The following is a 14,481-nucleotide window of genomic DNA, read 5'->3' as shown; positions in this document are numbered from 1 at the left end:
ACTGGTCACTTCCTTGTAGAATGGTGAGATTCAGGTAGTGAATCTATAATATAGCTCGCAGAGGATCTTGATGTACTGAGTTTGAATGCCCTGTTTGGCCAGGGCTTCGATGACCGCTTCAGTCTCAACAGACTCAAAAGCCTTCTTTAAATTGATGAATGTTATACAGATTGGCATCTTGAACTCTTGTGAAACTTCAGTGATTTTGGTCACTGTGTGGATATGTTCGATCATGCTGAATCCTTTTCGGAACCCAGCTTGCTCGCATGGTTGTCCTTCATCTAGTGTTCTGCCTGTTCTATTCAGGATTACTTGAGTGAACAACTTGTAGACAACGGATAACAGGCAGATTGGGCAATAGTTGCAATGTTGTGGATGTCTCCCTACTTATACAACAGAACAGACCTGCTCGTTTTCCATTGGGACAAAACCTTGCATTTGGACAGGTAGCATGTGAGGAGCCGAGCCAGTGTATTGGCACGTACTGGTGGCAGATTCTTCAGGTGTTTGGGTCTGACCTTGTCTGGACCAGTTGCTGTACACTTCTTTACCAACAAAATAGTGTGTCAAATTTTGGAAGGGAGGACATTGGGAACAACATATCCATCCTGTGGAATTTGGTATGTGGGCAGGTAGACGTGGCTGTCGAAGAGATCCGAGTAGAAGTCGTGAATAATCCTCTCCATTGCCCTTCTGGAAGATGTGATAGATCCATCAGGATGTTGGAGGCAATCATCTTGGTCTTGTAGTTGGTGAAGGACAAGCGAGCGTTGCAAATACTTTTCCCAGCTACTGCTGCATTGGCCAACACTGCTGCTCTTCTCTCTTTGAGGTCTTCCTTTATCACTTCTCTGCATAGCTTTGCAAGCTCGGACGTAGCTTGTGATTGCCTGAGGCTCATGCCAAACCACGTTGGCGAATGAGCTCAAGAGGTTTTGAAGACAAGCGTCATTTTGTGGTTTTCTACTCTTGGCATTCCTTGCGCAGTCATGGAGGTGCTGAACCAGTCAATCATATTCCTCGTCGATGTTGTCAGTGATGGCATCTTCCCACGTTGCCACAATAGTGCCAAAGAGCTCCCAGTTGGTGGTCATTCTGGGAGTTCTCTTCTTAAACTTAAACTTTGCAGTCCTTTCTCCCTGCTCTGTGAAGTAGAATTTTGCATGAAGGAGACAGTGGTCAGATCCCATTTGGAATTTTGGGACAACAGCAACATTAGTCAGGCAAAACCTTTGATTGAATATGATGTGGTCAATTTCGGTATGGAACTGTCCACCAGGAGATTCCAATGTCCAATATTTAGATTTGGCCTTCTGGAACTGTGAGTTACCATGGATGGTCTTGGTCTACATGATGAACTCAGACAGTCACCCTGTTCGTTCCATTCTAGGCCATGGGTCCTAATGTGGAGTTCTTCGGGTGACCTTCTCAGTCCTATCTTGGATAGGTCCTATCCTATTACCGACAATGATCTTGTAGAAGGTGTGGTCTTCTTTATGGAACTTCTCCAGCTCCATGTAGAACTTCTCAATTTCTTCTTCATTGTAGTTGGGTATTGGTTAGTAGACAATAAAGATAGAAACTGCTGGCAGTGAGCTACATCTGTATCACTGTGTCACTGTCATCCCGTTGTTCACCAATTTACTCGATCGGGCATCAGTAACGTCTCTATTATACTCAGCCCTGAGATTTTAGTAGCCTCTCCTTACTCGTCTTTCCCAACGATTGGAGGCTCTTTCAGGGTCAGGGGAATGAGACCTATTGTCACTGTTTTTGACATATCGAATACACCACGGGTAGCTTGCCAGGCTTTGCCATGTGGGTGGGATACTCTCGTTATCTTGCCGGGCTCTCCAAGAGGTATGTATATATCTGTTACTGTATTTTGGATAGGAATACGCCACGGGTAGCTTGCTAGACTCTCCCAAGTGGGCAATAGTCTCTTAGTACATCTATTCAAGCATAATTATCCAATTCGGATTGTTAGGCATTCGAATGAATCAATGCTCATGGCCAACTTTGTGTTGACAAGGACACCGACACGTCTGTTGTCGCATGTTCTGAGGAACAATTCTTCTCCAGTGTTGAAAATGGCTTGATGTGATCAATACCTTCTCATTTTGGTCAGACCAATGATGTTGCACTTGATCTTCTGCACTTGCACCATCAGGTCCTCAATGAATGCTTCCAATGTCAGTGTACGTGCATTGAAAGTACAGACAGTCATTTTAGTCCTTCTTCATTTTGGCAGTCTAGTTCATCCCTGAGATCTTATCAGCCTCTCCTTGCTCATTCTTTTTTTTTTTTCTTTTTGGGTCACATCCGGCGATGCTCAGGGGTTACTCCTGGCTCTGCACTCAGAAATTACTCCTGGTAGTGCTCAGGGGACCATATGGGATGCTGGGAATTGAACCTGGGTCAGCCGCGTGCAAAGCAAATGCCCTACCCGCTGTGCTATCACTCCAGCCCTTGCTCATTCTTCTTAGCATTTCTGTATTGGGGGCTCTTTCAGTGTCAGGCGAATGAGGCTCATTGTTGTTACTGTTTTTGCATATCAGATATGCCACGGGTAGCTTGCCAGGCTCTGCTGTGCGGGCTGGGTACTCTTGGTAGTTTGCTGGGCTCTCCGAGAGGGATGGAGGCTTTTGGGGTGGCCTCTCATCATCCTTACAGGTGTTCCATGGTTCACACCATATTTGAACCCCATCAAATATGGTGCAGTAGTGATAGAAAACGGGTATTAAGTGTCTTATGATGTGTCTGCGGCCGTGTGGTCTGGAAAGCGGCTTGGAGCGTGGCAGTGGCTAGGTAGTGGAGGTAGTGGAGGTCAGCTGATGAGGTACTTATCTGGCGCCGGTAGAGTGGGTCGTCTGGGTATGATCCCTGGGGCGCCTGAGATTGAAGGAGGCAGACAAAGGATCTTGTTTCCGGGTCCCGTTGAGCCTGGGGTCCAAGGTCACAAAGTTCTGCTTTATCTGGTTCTGTGGGGCTTCACTCATGTGTTAGATTCGGCCCGAGTGTCTGGATAGCAGCCTGGAGTGTGGTGGTCACTGGGTAGTGGAGGTAGTGGAGGTTGGCTGATGAGGTATTTATCTGGCGCTGGTTTCACCTTATTTTGTATGTGTTATGATTTTTGTTGTTTTTTTAAGTCATGCCCAGAGGTGTTCAGGGCTTACTCCGGGCTCTGTGCATAGGGGACCATATGTGGTGCTGGGACTGAACCAGGTTTGCAGTGGTTTACCTCCTATGCTATCTCTGCGACCCCAGTATTACTCAGTGAAGTAGGCAATATTTCTTAATTCTAGGTTAAGACTGATGTACACATTCTGTTACTGAGTCTCATTCACAGGCATTTGAATTATTCTACCCGCAGCAGCCAAGTAAGACTGACACTGCTTTCAGAAGAATTGAGGGATGACTAGGCTATGTATGTGTTGTAGATACGGAGCCGGTGGTTGTGTGTGTCAAAGCAGCATGAAAGTGGTCTGTGGGCACCTGTGTAAGATGTGACATGCAGCACAGGTGCCTGGATGGGACTGTTCCAGGTGAGGGGGCTTTGCTGCCTGTGAAGGCTTCACTTCTCCTCAGTGAAATGCACCCGTTGCTCTGTGCTCTCCCCCTGTGCCAGATGTTTGTGCAGGAAGTGGGGGCTGCTAGTTCAGCTGGCCTTGGGGGGCACTGTGGTGTCCAGTAGGATAGGAAGGCCCTGGTGTGCAGTGGGGCCAGGGTCTCTTCCCTGTCAGCCTTGCTGGTACTTCATTAGGGACCCTCTCAGCACCTGGCTGTTGGTCTTTGTGTGGTACTTAGAGTCGGGGCCTCTCACGGGGGACAGGGAGACTCAGCCCAGAGTCTAGGATTCTCAGGGCTTCGGGCCTCCCATGTGAAATAGTGGAAGTTGATGGAAATATGTTGATTATCTGAGACTAGTCACTGGGTTGGCTCCCAGGTGAAGGGGCATGTGTGCTCATCAGTGGGAGCGAAACCCAAACCCAAACCTGCTGGATTGGATGCTGATGCTGTGGAGGGGAGAAGCTCTCGGCTGCCTCTACAAGCCGCTTCTCCCTTGAACACGTATCTTGCTTGCTTGTCTCTCTGCATCTTTGCTTTCTCCACTCTGGAGGAGCCCGTGTCCACTCTTGAGCACATACTTCCTCTCTTTTTCTTCCCCAACATCTTTCTGAATAAGTTTCATCCAATAAAAACTATCTTGTTTCACTAAAACAAAACAAAACAAAAAACCAAACTAAAACCAGAAGCAGCTCTCAGTATGGACGGTGGCCTCGTCCAGAGAGAGACCAGGAGTGGCGTGATGGCTCATGTGCACTCGAACACAAAAAGGCATAGTGTGTCAGAGTGCATGCCCACACGTATGTGTGTGCACGATCATGCATACACGATCGCAGGTGTGTGCACATGGTTACTGGCAGTTGTGTGAGTGTCTACATGCACTTAGATATGCTGGCAGGTGCAGCCATCATTCCGTCACCTTGCTGGTGTGTTCCTATGACTTCTCTGACTCTGGGGAAGGGAGCTGCCGAGCGGCCCTGGCCCCGAGAAGACTGTGGTTTTAGTGGCGTCTGCTGAGCGAACAGCTGCCTTGTCATGGCAGGCAGTGGGGAGGAGTAGAGGAGTGTGGGGCACAGCGTGTGTGTGCACTGCCCCTGTCCACGTGCAGGCCTGCTCCCCCTGATGATCTGCAGCCTCTCCCGGAACCCTCTACCCACCCTGGCAGGCTGAGAAGGGAAACTGCTCTCTGTTCTGCTGCTGTGCCCACCAGTGTGGGTGGCCTGCCACGGTGGCAGAACCTGTGTCTGGGCTGCTTCGGCTGGGGCTTCCTAGTGAGCACTTCCCCCTCCTCGCCCCCCGATGCCTGAGGGCCCAGGACTAGCTCTGGAGCTCCCTGTGCTGGCAGCCTGGGTCGTGGCTAGCGTGTCAGGGTCAGCCTGCCTCAGACCTTGCTGCACTTCTCCTGCCCCCAAGAGACGCTGGGGCATGCTGGAACACAGTAGGTTCATGCCTCATTGCCGCAGCTCAGGTGCCACTTTTCTCCCCGACTGTGGCCTCGGTGGGATGCTGGGGGTGCGGGGAAGTACCCTGCAGACATGCTGTGGGTTTGGCGCAGGCTGTGGAGGGCCAGTGTTTCAGCCTGGACTTCCCAGTGGGGATGTTGGTGGGATCCGCCCCGCTCCAAGAAGTTCCTGATGGTCTACCGTGTGCCCCATGCATGGTCACGACCTTGGGGAGCTTTGGGAGCCCCAAGGTTCTTGGGGGAAGATCCCTGGCTTGCCACTTGCATGGGCCCGTGCCACTCTGCAGGGTCCAGACCTCTCTGTTGTTAGGTGTTTGGAGACATGACGTTTTGCTCAGTAGCACATGTTCGTCCCAGTGCTCTGCTGACTGTAGCTACAGGGGTCCTGCTAGGCACTGCCACCCCTGAGGCCAGACATGGAGCAGTCGGGCGCCTGGTTTCCCCTTCCCAGCGAGATAGAAATCCCTCCTAAAGCCTCCTCAGTTGATGCTGTGCCTGGTTGCTCACCTCCCAGTCACCCAAGGCATCTTCCTCACACAGACCAGAGGGCCCATTCCAAAACCAGGGCCAGCCTCCTGCTTAACCATGCGCTGTCGTAGAATGGCTTGACTTTAGAATAAAGCTAAATAGTCTTATTTATATCTTGTCAAAATCTTTAGAAATCATCTCAATAAAATATAGATGGGATGTTTTTCCTTCATCTGATTTTGACTTGGCTGCTTTTACTGTTTGTTTTCTATGTCTGAATAAGTTTCTTGTGCATTTATGATATAAAAATATAGAAGACTAGAGTGGCAATTTTTTGGAATCTAAAAACTACACAAATCCTTGAAGTTTTTTAACAAAATATTTATCACACAGACAAATTTAGATTTTTAGAAACACTAGCCATTGAAATTTATATGACTGCTTTCAATTTTATTATGCTGAGATTCTGCTATATTCTTTTTTTTTCTTCTTGGGTCATACCCGGCAATGCTCAGGGGCTACTCCTGGCTCTGCATTCAGGAATTACTCCTGGTGGTGCTTAGGACCATATAGGATGCTGGGAAGTGAACCCAGGTTGGCTGTGTGCAAGGCAAACGCCCTACCTGCTGTACAATCGCTCCAGCCCCTCTGCTATATTTTTTAAAAAAGAAAATGATGGTTGCTACAGATAGAACTCTGTCTTCAACTGCCTCCTCATTCTTCTCACTTGGCACAGCTGGGTTTGACTCTTTCTCACGCGTCTGTTCAGAAATGGATCTGCAATGGCCGTTGTGTTGCTTTTTACTACACAACCAATTGGGTCTGAACCTTAAGTAGATGAGTGTGCTCCATGTCATCTACAGGAATTCTGCCACTTTTATGTATTCAGAAAGCATGTATGTAAGTTGGTGTGTTTCCCTGAGCCTTGCATTAATACCATCTCTCATTCTAAGCACTTTTTGCCCAGCACTAAATAGTACTGATTTCACCAAGACTTCAATCTTGACCATATTTTCTTGGGGCTGGCTGCTTTCCAGATGTCCAAGTTCGTCTTTGAGAACCCTGTTCTAACTTCATGGTTTTGTTCTGAGATATTTACTCTCTATAATATTGGTCTTCCTGGTATTCGTTCAGATTTTTGTATTTATTGAGAAACTTGCATCTGGCTCATTTAATTGCTATCACAGGCATATATGAGAAGAACATGCTTTTCAATAAGTGCTGAATATGTGTCTGCATAATTATTTGCACTGCCCTGCTAGAGCTTGCCAGACTTTCCATACTAGTCAGAAGTGGGAGAAGTCTCCCGTGGACTGCAGTCAGTCTGTCTTCTGTAGTTGGCTACATTTGCTTTGTGTCTTTGCAGCTGTGCTTTAGGTGAGTCCAAACTTAGAATTCTTATACTCTCATATGCAGTTGTTGCTTTTCAACTCTGAAAACTGGGTGTCTTTGGCTTTTATCTGTTGCCTGCACTGATGGCGTCTACTGGGCCCCTGGATGTTGTACATGCTTTTCTCACCTACCTTCACTTCTGGCCTTTGAAAGTAGGTTTTGCGTGTCTAGGCTAAAGATCACCTTTTCCTTTTTGAGGGCATGTTAACAGTTACCATGATCTCTCATATATTTGATCCCATGAGATATATTGTACATTTTCTGGTGGGGGATTATTGAGCAGAGATGCTCAGGGGATCATGTGGTGCTAGGGATTGGGCTGGGCGGACCACGCGCAAGGCAGGTGCCTTAACCCCTGTGCCATCTCTCTGTCCTTCATCCTCCCATCTTATGTTGTCTTCTACTTTAAAGACATTTCTGTTCTTTCTGATTGTCATAAATTTAGTTTTTCCTATTACTTCTTACATAGCCTCTATTGGCTTGATCAAAGTATAGTAGCCCAGGGCCAGAAAGACGGTTCAGGGCTAGAGTACAGGTTTTGCCTGCAGGAGTCTTGCACCACATCCCCTGAGCACTGGGAACTGACAGAATTTTTTTGAGTTAATTTTCCCCTGATAAGTATTGACTTGGTTTCTGTGTAGTATCCATTAAATATTTCACTCCTGTTGTTTTTGAGCCATACCATGCAATGATCAGGGGCCACTCCTGGCATGGCGTCATGCAGGTGCATAGCTCCCTGCAGTGCTGGCAAGGCCACGTGTCCTGGGGAATCCAACCTCAGAAGCCCACACTCACCATTTGAGTCATGTCTCAGGTGCAAGCTTTGCACTGAAGCTTCAACAGAGCAGCAGATTGTCAGGTGCTGTGACCACGTGGCCACTTTCCTGTTGAACTAGGTCTGGTTTTCCTCTTTGTATCTGTGCCCTGCCTGGTGCCATCTTTCACTTGATGTTCCTGCAGGAGTGGGATGTCTGCAGAACTGCTTCTGTGTCAGGAATCATGGGGCTTTGGTGAGTGCCACTTCCTGCAATACTGAACTGTGTTGAGCTCAGGGTCTGTGTCCAGTGATCAGGTCCAGTATGAGAGTCGTGTTTCATAGCCCACGTTTGTTGTCCTGCGTGTTTGCTAAGAGGATAAAGTTCCAGGTGTTTATATGCTGCCTGGAACTGGAAGACTCAGCGTATGCATATGCTAATGCAGTGTTATTATTAGGTCTATGTAAACCTGTATTTTCTGTCTCTGTAAGAAACACATCTCTTATATAAGAATAACTACTTATTAAGATGATTTGTTAAGGGTCCAGGGAGATAGCTTAGTGGTAGAGCACATGCTTTGCATGTGTCAGACCCGGAGTTCAGTGCCCAGTACTGCCCTAGAGCACTGCCAAGGTGCTCTGGATGCTCCCAGCTCTGGTGAGCCCCAGCAGCACCTTGGTAGAGTAGAGCAGTGAACCATCAGGCCTGCATTTCTGGGATGAGCATTGCCAGGAGAGCCCTAAAGCCCCCAAACCCTGTCAGGGGAATCCCTGGCAAAACTGACTATGTCTGGAATAACGTTGACACAGACAAATCGTGGGAGCTGTTGTGAACCTGCATTATATTAAGTTGTCTTGGGTCCCAGGAGTTCGTAGATGGGCCCTGCTCCATTTCATGAAGTTCTTGTTTATTTACTAGGGGGATTTCCAGGTGGCATTTGTGGATGCAGGGGTCCCCCCAAGTGATTCTTGGCTAGCTGGGCTGGAAGTTAAGTGTGAGGGACTGAGAATTCAGTGTTGGTTGGGCCCTGTGATGCGGGCAGTTACCCGGGCCATGTGGGCGGTGTTGAGGTGTCCACGGCTACTCTGGCAGTGCTTGGGGGCCTACACTGGCACATCTAGTGGTGTTTGGGAACTGTGTGGTGATGGGAATCTAGCCCGATCAGCTGCGTAAAAGACATGCGCTCAAAGCCTGTCCTCTCTGGCCCCATGAACCATGCCACAGAGTCTTTTTATGGAGAGCCTCATGGGAGCCAGAGAGCCCCGGTCCTCCCATCAGTCCAGGCTCTTGAGCCGAGGGTTTGCTCAGTCACTGGGGCCTGGCCGGGCTTCTTTCTCAGGGTCTGAGGATCAGCAGACGGCAGCTGCCCTCCAACTCTAGGTCTCAGTAAGGAGGGATCTTCCCTTTGACTATGGACGTGGCACGTGCTTAGTCTGCGGCTGGGGGGGGCGGGGGAGCGGGCTCCAGGTGCATCTCGGGTATTTTTCAAGTGTCGTTCTGTGACTGAGCGATTAGACACAGAAAACATGCAGCAGTACTTTTCAGGGTTGAACTAACGTATATCACTAATGGCCTATGTGCACCGTTTTGGAGTTGAGTTCTGAAATGGTTTTCAAATAATAAAAAGATTTTGCTGAGGTGTCTCTTCAGAGCCAGTTTTCAGATCATTATACAAAGGAGTGTTTTCAGCCTTTGATATCCCACCTTCATTTCCCCTCACCACCACAGGGGTCCTCGCTGGCGAGCCAGTCTTCCCAGGATTATAACCTCTTCGCAACCATAGCTGTTGGTGATGGCATAAAGCTGTGGGACTTGAGAACTCTGAGGTAGGTCCTCTGTGTCACATATGCGGCGAGGGGTACAGAAGAGTCACCTGTTTCCATCTGGGAAGTGTTGCTCTCACCAGCTTTCCTACTTGTTGGCTTTAAACATTCTATCTTGCCACCCAGATAGATTCTAATAACATATCCCCCTGTCCTTTGAAGATCTGTGGATGTGGAAGTAGGAAAGCCAGTTCATGGCTCGGGTGCATGCCTGGCAAGCACCAAGGCCTGGCAAGCACCGAAGCCTGAGGCATCACATGGCCCCACCCCTCCACCTCATACCTGAGGGTGGTCCTGGTGGGCCCGAGCACCACTGTGCCTGTGTGGTATTGAATTGTTGGTCTAGGAATTGTATGTTCAACCTAGTTGGTCAAGGTTCACTGGGATTGTCCTTTGGGTCTTCCTGAGCTGGTTCCTGGTTGTGAGGACCTCTCTAAATATTTAGATTCACATGTATACATAAGTGTATATGAGCGTGCATATATCCCTTAATAATTGTGGCCAATACTAATAAATTTGGAACACAAAAAAACTTTGCATACATTGACACAGGAGAAAACTAGCAGTGCTTCTGCTCACCTCTCAGATCATCAGACATGGATGAGAGCCTCAAGGGTGATCTAAGTTCATGTAGATGTGGTTGAACCACAACATTGTGAAGGACACCCTGGCCCGGCAGGTACAACCACACATCTACAGAGCTGACCAGAAATGCTATCCACTCTAAGAGCAGGCTCACTTTCCCAAAGTCTTGCATCATAAATCGAGTTTTGTTTGCTTTGGGGAGTGCTCAAGAAACTCTGTGGTGCTGGGCCTCCCACCTGCGAAGCTGGCACTCAGCTTGCTCTATCTCTCCCAACTTCATACTTGACAGGATTCAGAGGCCTTTTTAATTTTTTAAGATTTCCAGAATATGTTTATTATAGTTTACTATTTTCGTAAACTATAGAAAATGTTTCATGTTAAGTCTTTGTGAATGTGATTTTGAAAAGTGCTGAAAATAACCTGTTTATAATGATTCAACAATCACTTAATAATTTCCCATTTCACATACTTGCACCCGGATTTCTGTAAGCTCTTGGTCCCTAGCAAAGCTTCACTGCATAGCTGGTGGTTGTAGCCATTCTGCCACTGAATGCCGGTTAGCTTCCTGACAGTTTGGCTGCAGTTGGCACAGCGTTTACTTGTTATGACTCTTCACACAGATGAGCAGGCATGGTGGTCTTGCCTTACTGGGCGTTGACAACTGTGTGTGGACCTTAAGGAAGTCATGGTGAAAGAAAGCCATGGGCACATGAATTCAGGGCATTAGACCAGATTACATACTACCCTAGAAAGTAACCATGTAGTGAAGATCCTCTGGTGGGCACTGTGTCCCTCACACCCATCCAAACTGAAACTTTCCAAGCCTGGAAAATTCAGAAGAGGTGGTAGTCCTGTAAGCTGTCTGGCAGTACTGGGGGGGGATCAGGTGGTTCTGGGGCTCAGAGTTAGGTCTCATACTTGCTCAGGATGTGCTCCTCCACTGTAGCCTGCTTCCCGACCTCAGTGGTCCATTCCTTAACTGATCAGACATTACATTCGCTAGTGTCTTCTGAGGCTGAGCCACAATACTAGAAGCTGAGACAAAAGGAAAAGCAGAGGTCATGAGGTGATTGTGGCTGAACATTTGTTTCCCAACAGTGACACGACAGCATTCTGCTCTTTTCAGGGAGAGCAGACAGTGTGGTCTTGGGCACAGAACCTGGCCAAGAGGGACTGGTGAGGGACCAGGCAGGGGATAAAACTAGGTGGCCATGTGCAAACGGCCATTGATTGACACGTTGCCATGAGAGTGACCTTTCCTCCACCAATGTCCCCATTGTCCACACCCCACCCCCAAAACCTGTCCCCTTAGCAGGCACAATAATTTGTGTCATTTTCATTTTGCTTTTACAACCCAATGACTAATGTCAAGCCCCACTCCAAAAAGACCACAGAGTTCTCAGCCTAAAGACTGGTGTGTACCTGGCACATTTGCAATCTGGTGTGTTTGCAGAGATTATTCATGGCGAAGTGGAATTGGGGGTTGGTGTAGCAGCAGCTGTTGGTTGTGGGTTCCAGGGCTTTTCTTGGAGTTTTCAGCGAGGAGACTGAAATATCTATTAATAGTAGCAGCTTGACTGGTGTCGGGGATCAAGAGAGCAGCACTAGGGAGTCTGAGCCATTGGGATTAAAAGACTGTTTTGGTGTGTCTGTTTCCTTCTAGATGTGAGCGCCGATTTGAAGGCCACCCCGGCCGCTGCCATCCCTGCAGACTCGCATGGAGCCCCTGTGGACGATACATAGCTTGTGGTGCCGAGGACAGACACGTAGGTGCTGCGTGGCATGGGTGTGTGTGCACAGAGCACAGGAGTCCTCCTCGTGAGATCTCACACACTTTATGGGGATCTCAATAGCAACCACCTGTGAGGTAGAAAACCCTCAATTTTATTTTTTTTAAATTTATTATTATTTTTTATTAGTGAATCACCGTGAGGGTACAGTTACAGATTTACATATTTTCGTGCTTGTGTTTCAGTCATACAATGCTCGAGAACCCATCCCTCCACCAGTGCCCATTCTCCACCACCGATGATCCCAGTATCCTTCCCACCCCATTTCCCCTACCCCACCCCAAGTCTGTGGCAGGGCATTTCCTTTTTTTCTCTCTCTCCTTTTGGGTGTTGTGGTTTGCAATAGAGGTATTGAGTGGCCATCGTGTTCAGTCTGTAGTCTACTTTCAGCCCACATCTCCCATCCCGATCGGATCCTCCAGACCCCCTTTACTTGGTGTTCCCTTCTCTATTTAGGCTGCCTTTTCTCCCAGCATGTGAGGCCGGCTTCCAAGCCATGGAGCAAACCTCCTGGTACTTATTTCTACTATTCTTGGGTTTTAGTCTCCTATTCTGTTATTTTATGTTCCACAGATGAGTGCAATCTTTCTATGTCTCTCTCTCTCTTTCTTTTTTTTTTTTTTTTGCTTTTTGGGTCACACCTGGCGATGCACAGGGGTTACTCCTGGCTCTGCACTCAGGAATTACCCCTGGCGGTGCTCAGGGGACCATATGGGATGCTGGGATTCGAACCCGGGTTGGCCGCGTGCAAGGCAAACGCCCTACCCGCTGTGCTATCACTCCAGCCCCTCTCTCTCTCTTTCTGACTCATTTCACTTAGCATGATACTACTTTCCATGTTGATCCACTTATATGCAAAGTTCATGACTTCATCTTTTCTAACAGCTACATAGTATTCCATTGTGTATATGTACCAAAGTTTCTTAAACCAGTCTTTTGTTCTTGGGAACTCAGGTTTTTTCCAGATTCTGGCTATTGTAAACAGTGCTGCGAACATATAAGTGCAGATGTCATTTTGACTATACTTTTTTTGCCTCTCTGGGATATATTCCCAGAAGTGGTATTATTGGGTGAAATGGAGCTCAATTTCTGATTTTTTGAGAAGTGTCCATATTGTTTTCCAAAAGGGCTGAACCAGTTGACATTTCAACCAGCAGTGTAGAAGGGTCCCTTTCTCCCTACATCCACGCCAACACCAGTTGCTTTTGTTCTTTTGGATGTCTGCCAGTCTTTGTGGTGTGAGGCAGTATCTCATAGTGTTTTGATCTGCATCTCTCCCTGATGATTAGTGATGAAGAACATTTTTTCATGTGCCTTTTGGCCATTAGTATTTCTTCCTTGAGAAAGTTTCTGTTCATTTCTTCACCCCATTTTCTGATGAGGTTGGATATTTTCTTCTTGTAGAGTTCAACCAGTGCCTTATATACCCTTGATATCAACCCTTATCAGATGGGTATTGGGTGAATATCATTTCCCAATCTGTAGATTATCTTTGTATTCTGGTCACTGTATCTTTTGCACTATAAAAGCTTCTTAGTTTAATATAGTCTCATTTGTTTATCTCTTTTTCCATTTGATTGATCAGTTGTGTGTCATCTTTGAATATACCTTTAGCTTCAGTGTCGTAGAAGGTTTTGCCAACCTTGTCTTCAATGTACCTTATGGATTCTGGTCTGATGTTGAGGTCTTTAGTCCATTTTGAACTGACTTTTGTGCATGGTGTCAGGTCGAGGTCTAAGCCCATTTTTTTGCATGTGGTTGGCCAGTTATGCCAGCACCATTTGTTAAAGAGGCTTTCCTTGCTCCAATTCACATTTCTTACTCCCTTATCAAAGATTAGGTGATCATACATTGGGGTTGTGTGTAGGGATATTCCACCCTGTTCCATTGGTATGCAGCTCTGCTTTTGTTCCAGTACTATGCTGTTTTAATTGTTACGCTTTGTAGTAGAGTGTAAGGTTGGGGAGAGTGATGCCTCCCATCATCTTTTTCCCAAGAATTGCTTTAGCTATCCACGGGCGTTTGCTGTTCCATATGAGTTTCAGGATTGCTTGGTCCATTTCTTTGAAGAATTTCATGGATAGGGATCATGTTGAATCTGTATAATGCTTTGGGGAGTGTTGCCATTTTGACAATGTTGATTCTCCCTATCCATGAGCAGGGCATATGTTTCCATTTCCTTATGTTCTCTTTTATTTTGTGGAGTAGCGTTTTATAGTTTTCTTTGTAGAGGTCCTTTACTTCCTTAGTTAAGCTGATTTCAAGGTACTTGATTTTCTGGGGCATGATTGTGAACGGGATTGCTTTTTTCATATACCTTTCCTCTGTCTCATTGTTTGCATATAGGAAGGCCATGGACTTTTGGGTATTGATTTTATAGTCTGCAACTTTACTATACAAGTCTATTGTTTCTAAGAGTTTCTTGGCAGAGGCTTTAGGATTCTCTAGATATAGTATCATATCATCTGTGAATAGTGAAAGTTTGATTTATTCCTTTCCCCATTGAGAATGATGCTTGCCATGGGATTGTGGTAGATGGCTTTGACTATCTTGAGGAAAGTTCCTTCAAAACCCATTTTGGTGAGAGTTTTCATCATAAACAGGTGTTGGATCTTGTCAAATGCTTTCTCTGTATCTAT

At 47.0% G+C, this 14,481-nt stretch overlaps 1 protein-coding gene across 1 annotated transcript in view; it reads left to right on the top strand.

The window, feature by feature from the left end:
* WDR27 (WD repeat domain 27) overlaps positions 1-14,481 on the top strand; it is a 136,179-nt gene that overhangs the window by 67,017 nt on the left and 54,681 nt on the right. The window contains exons 23-24 of the mRNA XM_055136760.1: positions 9,373-9,470; positions 11,716-11,818. Of these exons, the coding sequence (XP_054992735.1) occupies positions 9,373-9,470; positions 11,716-11,818 (201 nt within the window). The remainder of the gene's footprint in view (positions 1-9,372; positions 9,471-11,715; positions 11,819-14,481) is intronic.

This window comes from Sorex araneus, chromosome 4 (assembly GCF_027595985.1).
Source record: "Sorex araneus isolate mSorAra2 chromosome 4, mSorAra2.pri, whole genome shotgun sequence".
Classification (NCBI taxonomy): Eukaryota; Metazoa; Chordata; class Mammalia; order Eulipotyphla; family Soricidae; genus Sorex; species Sorex araneus.
The sequence above is the reverse complement of the archived record's forward strand: the minus strand, read 5'-3'. Positions and strand labels throughout refer to the sequence as shown.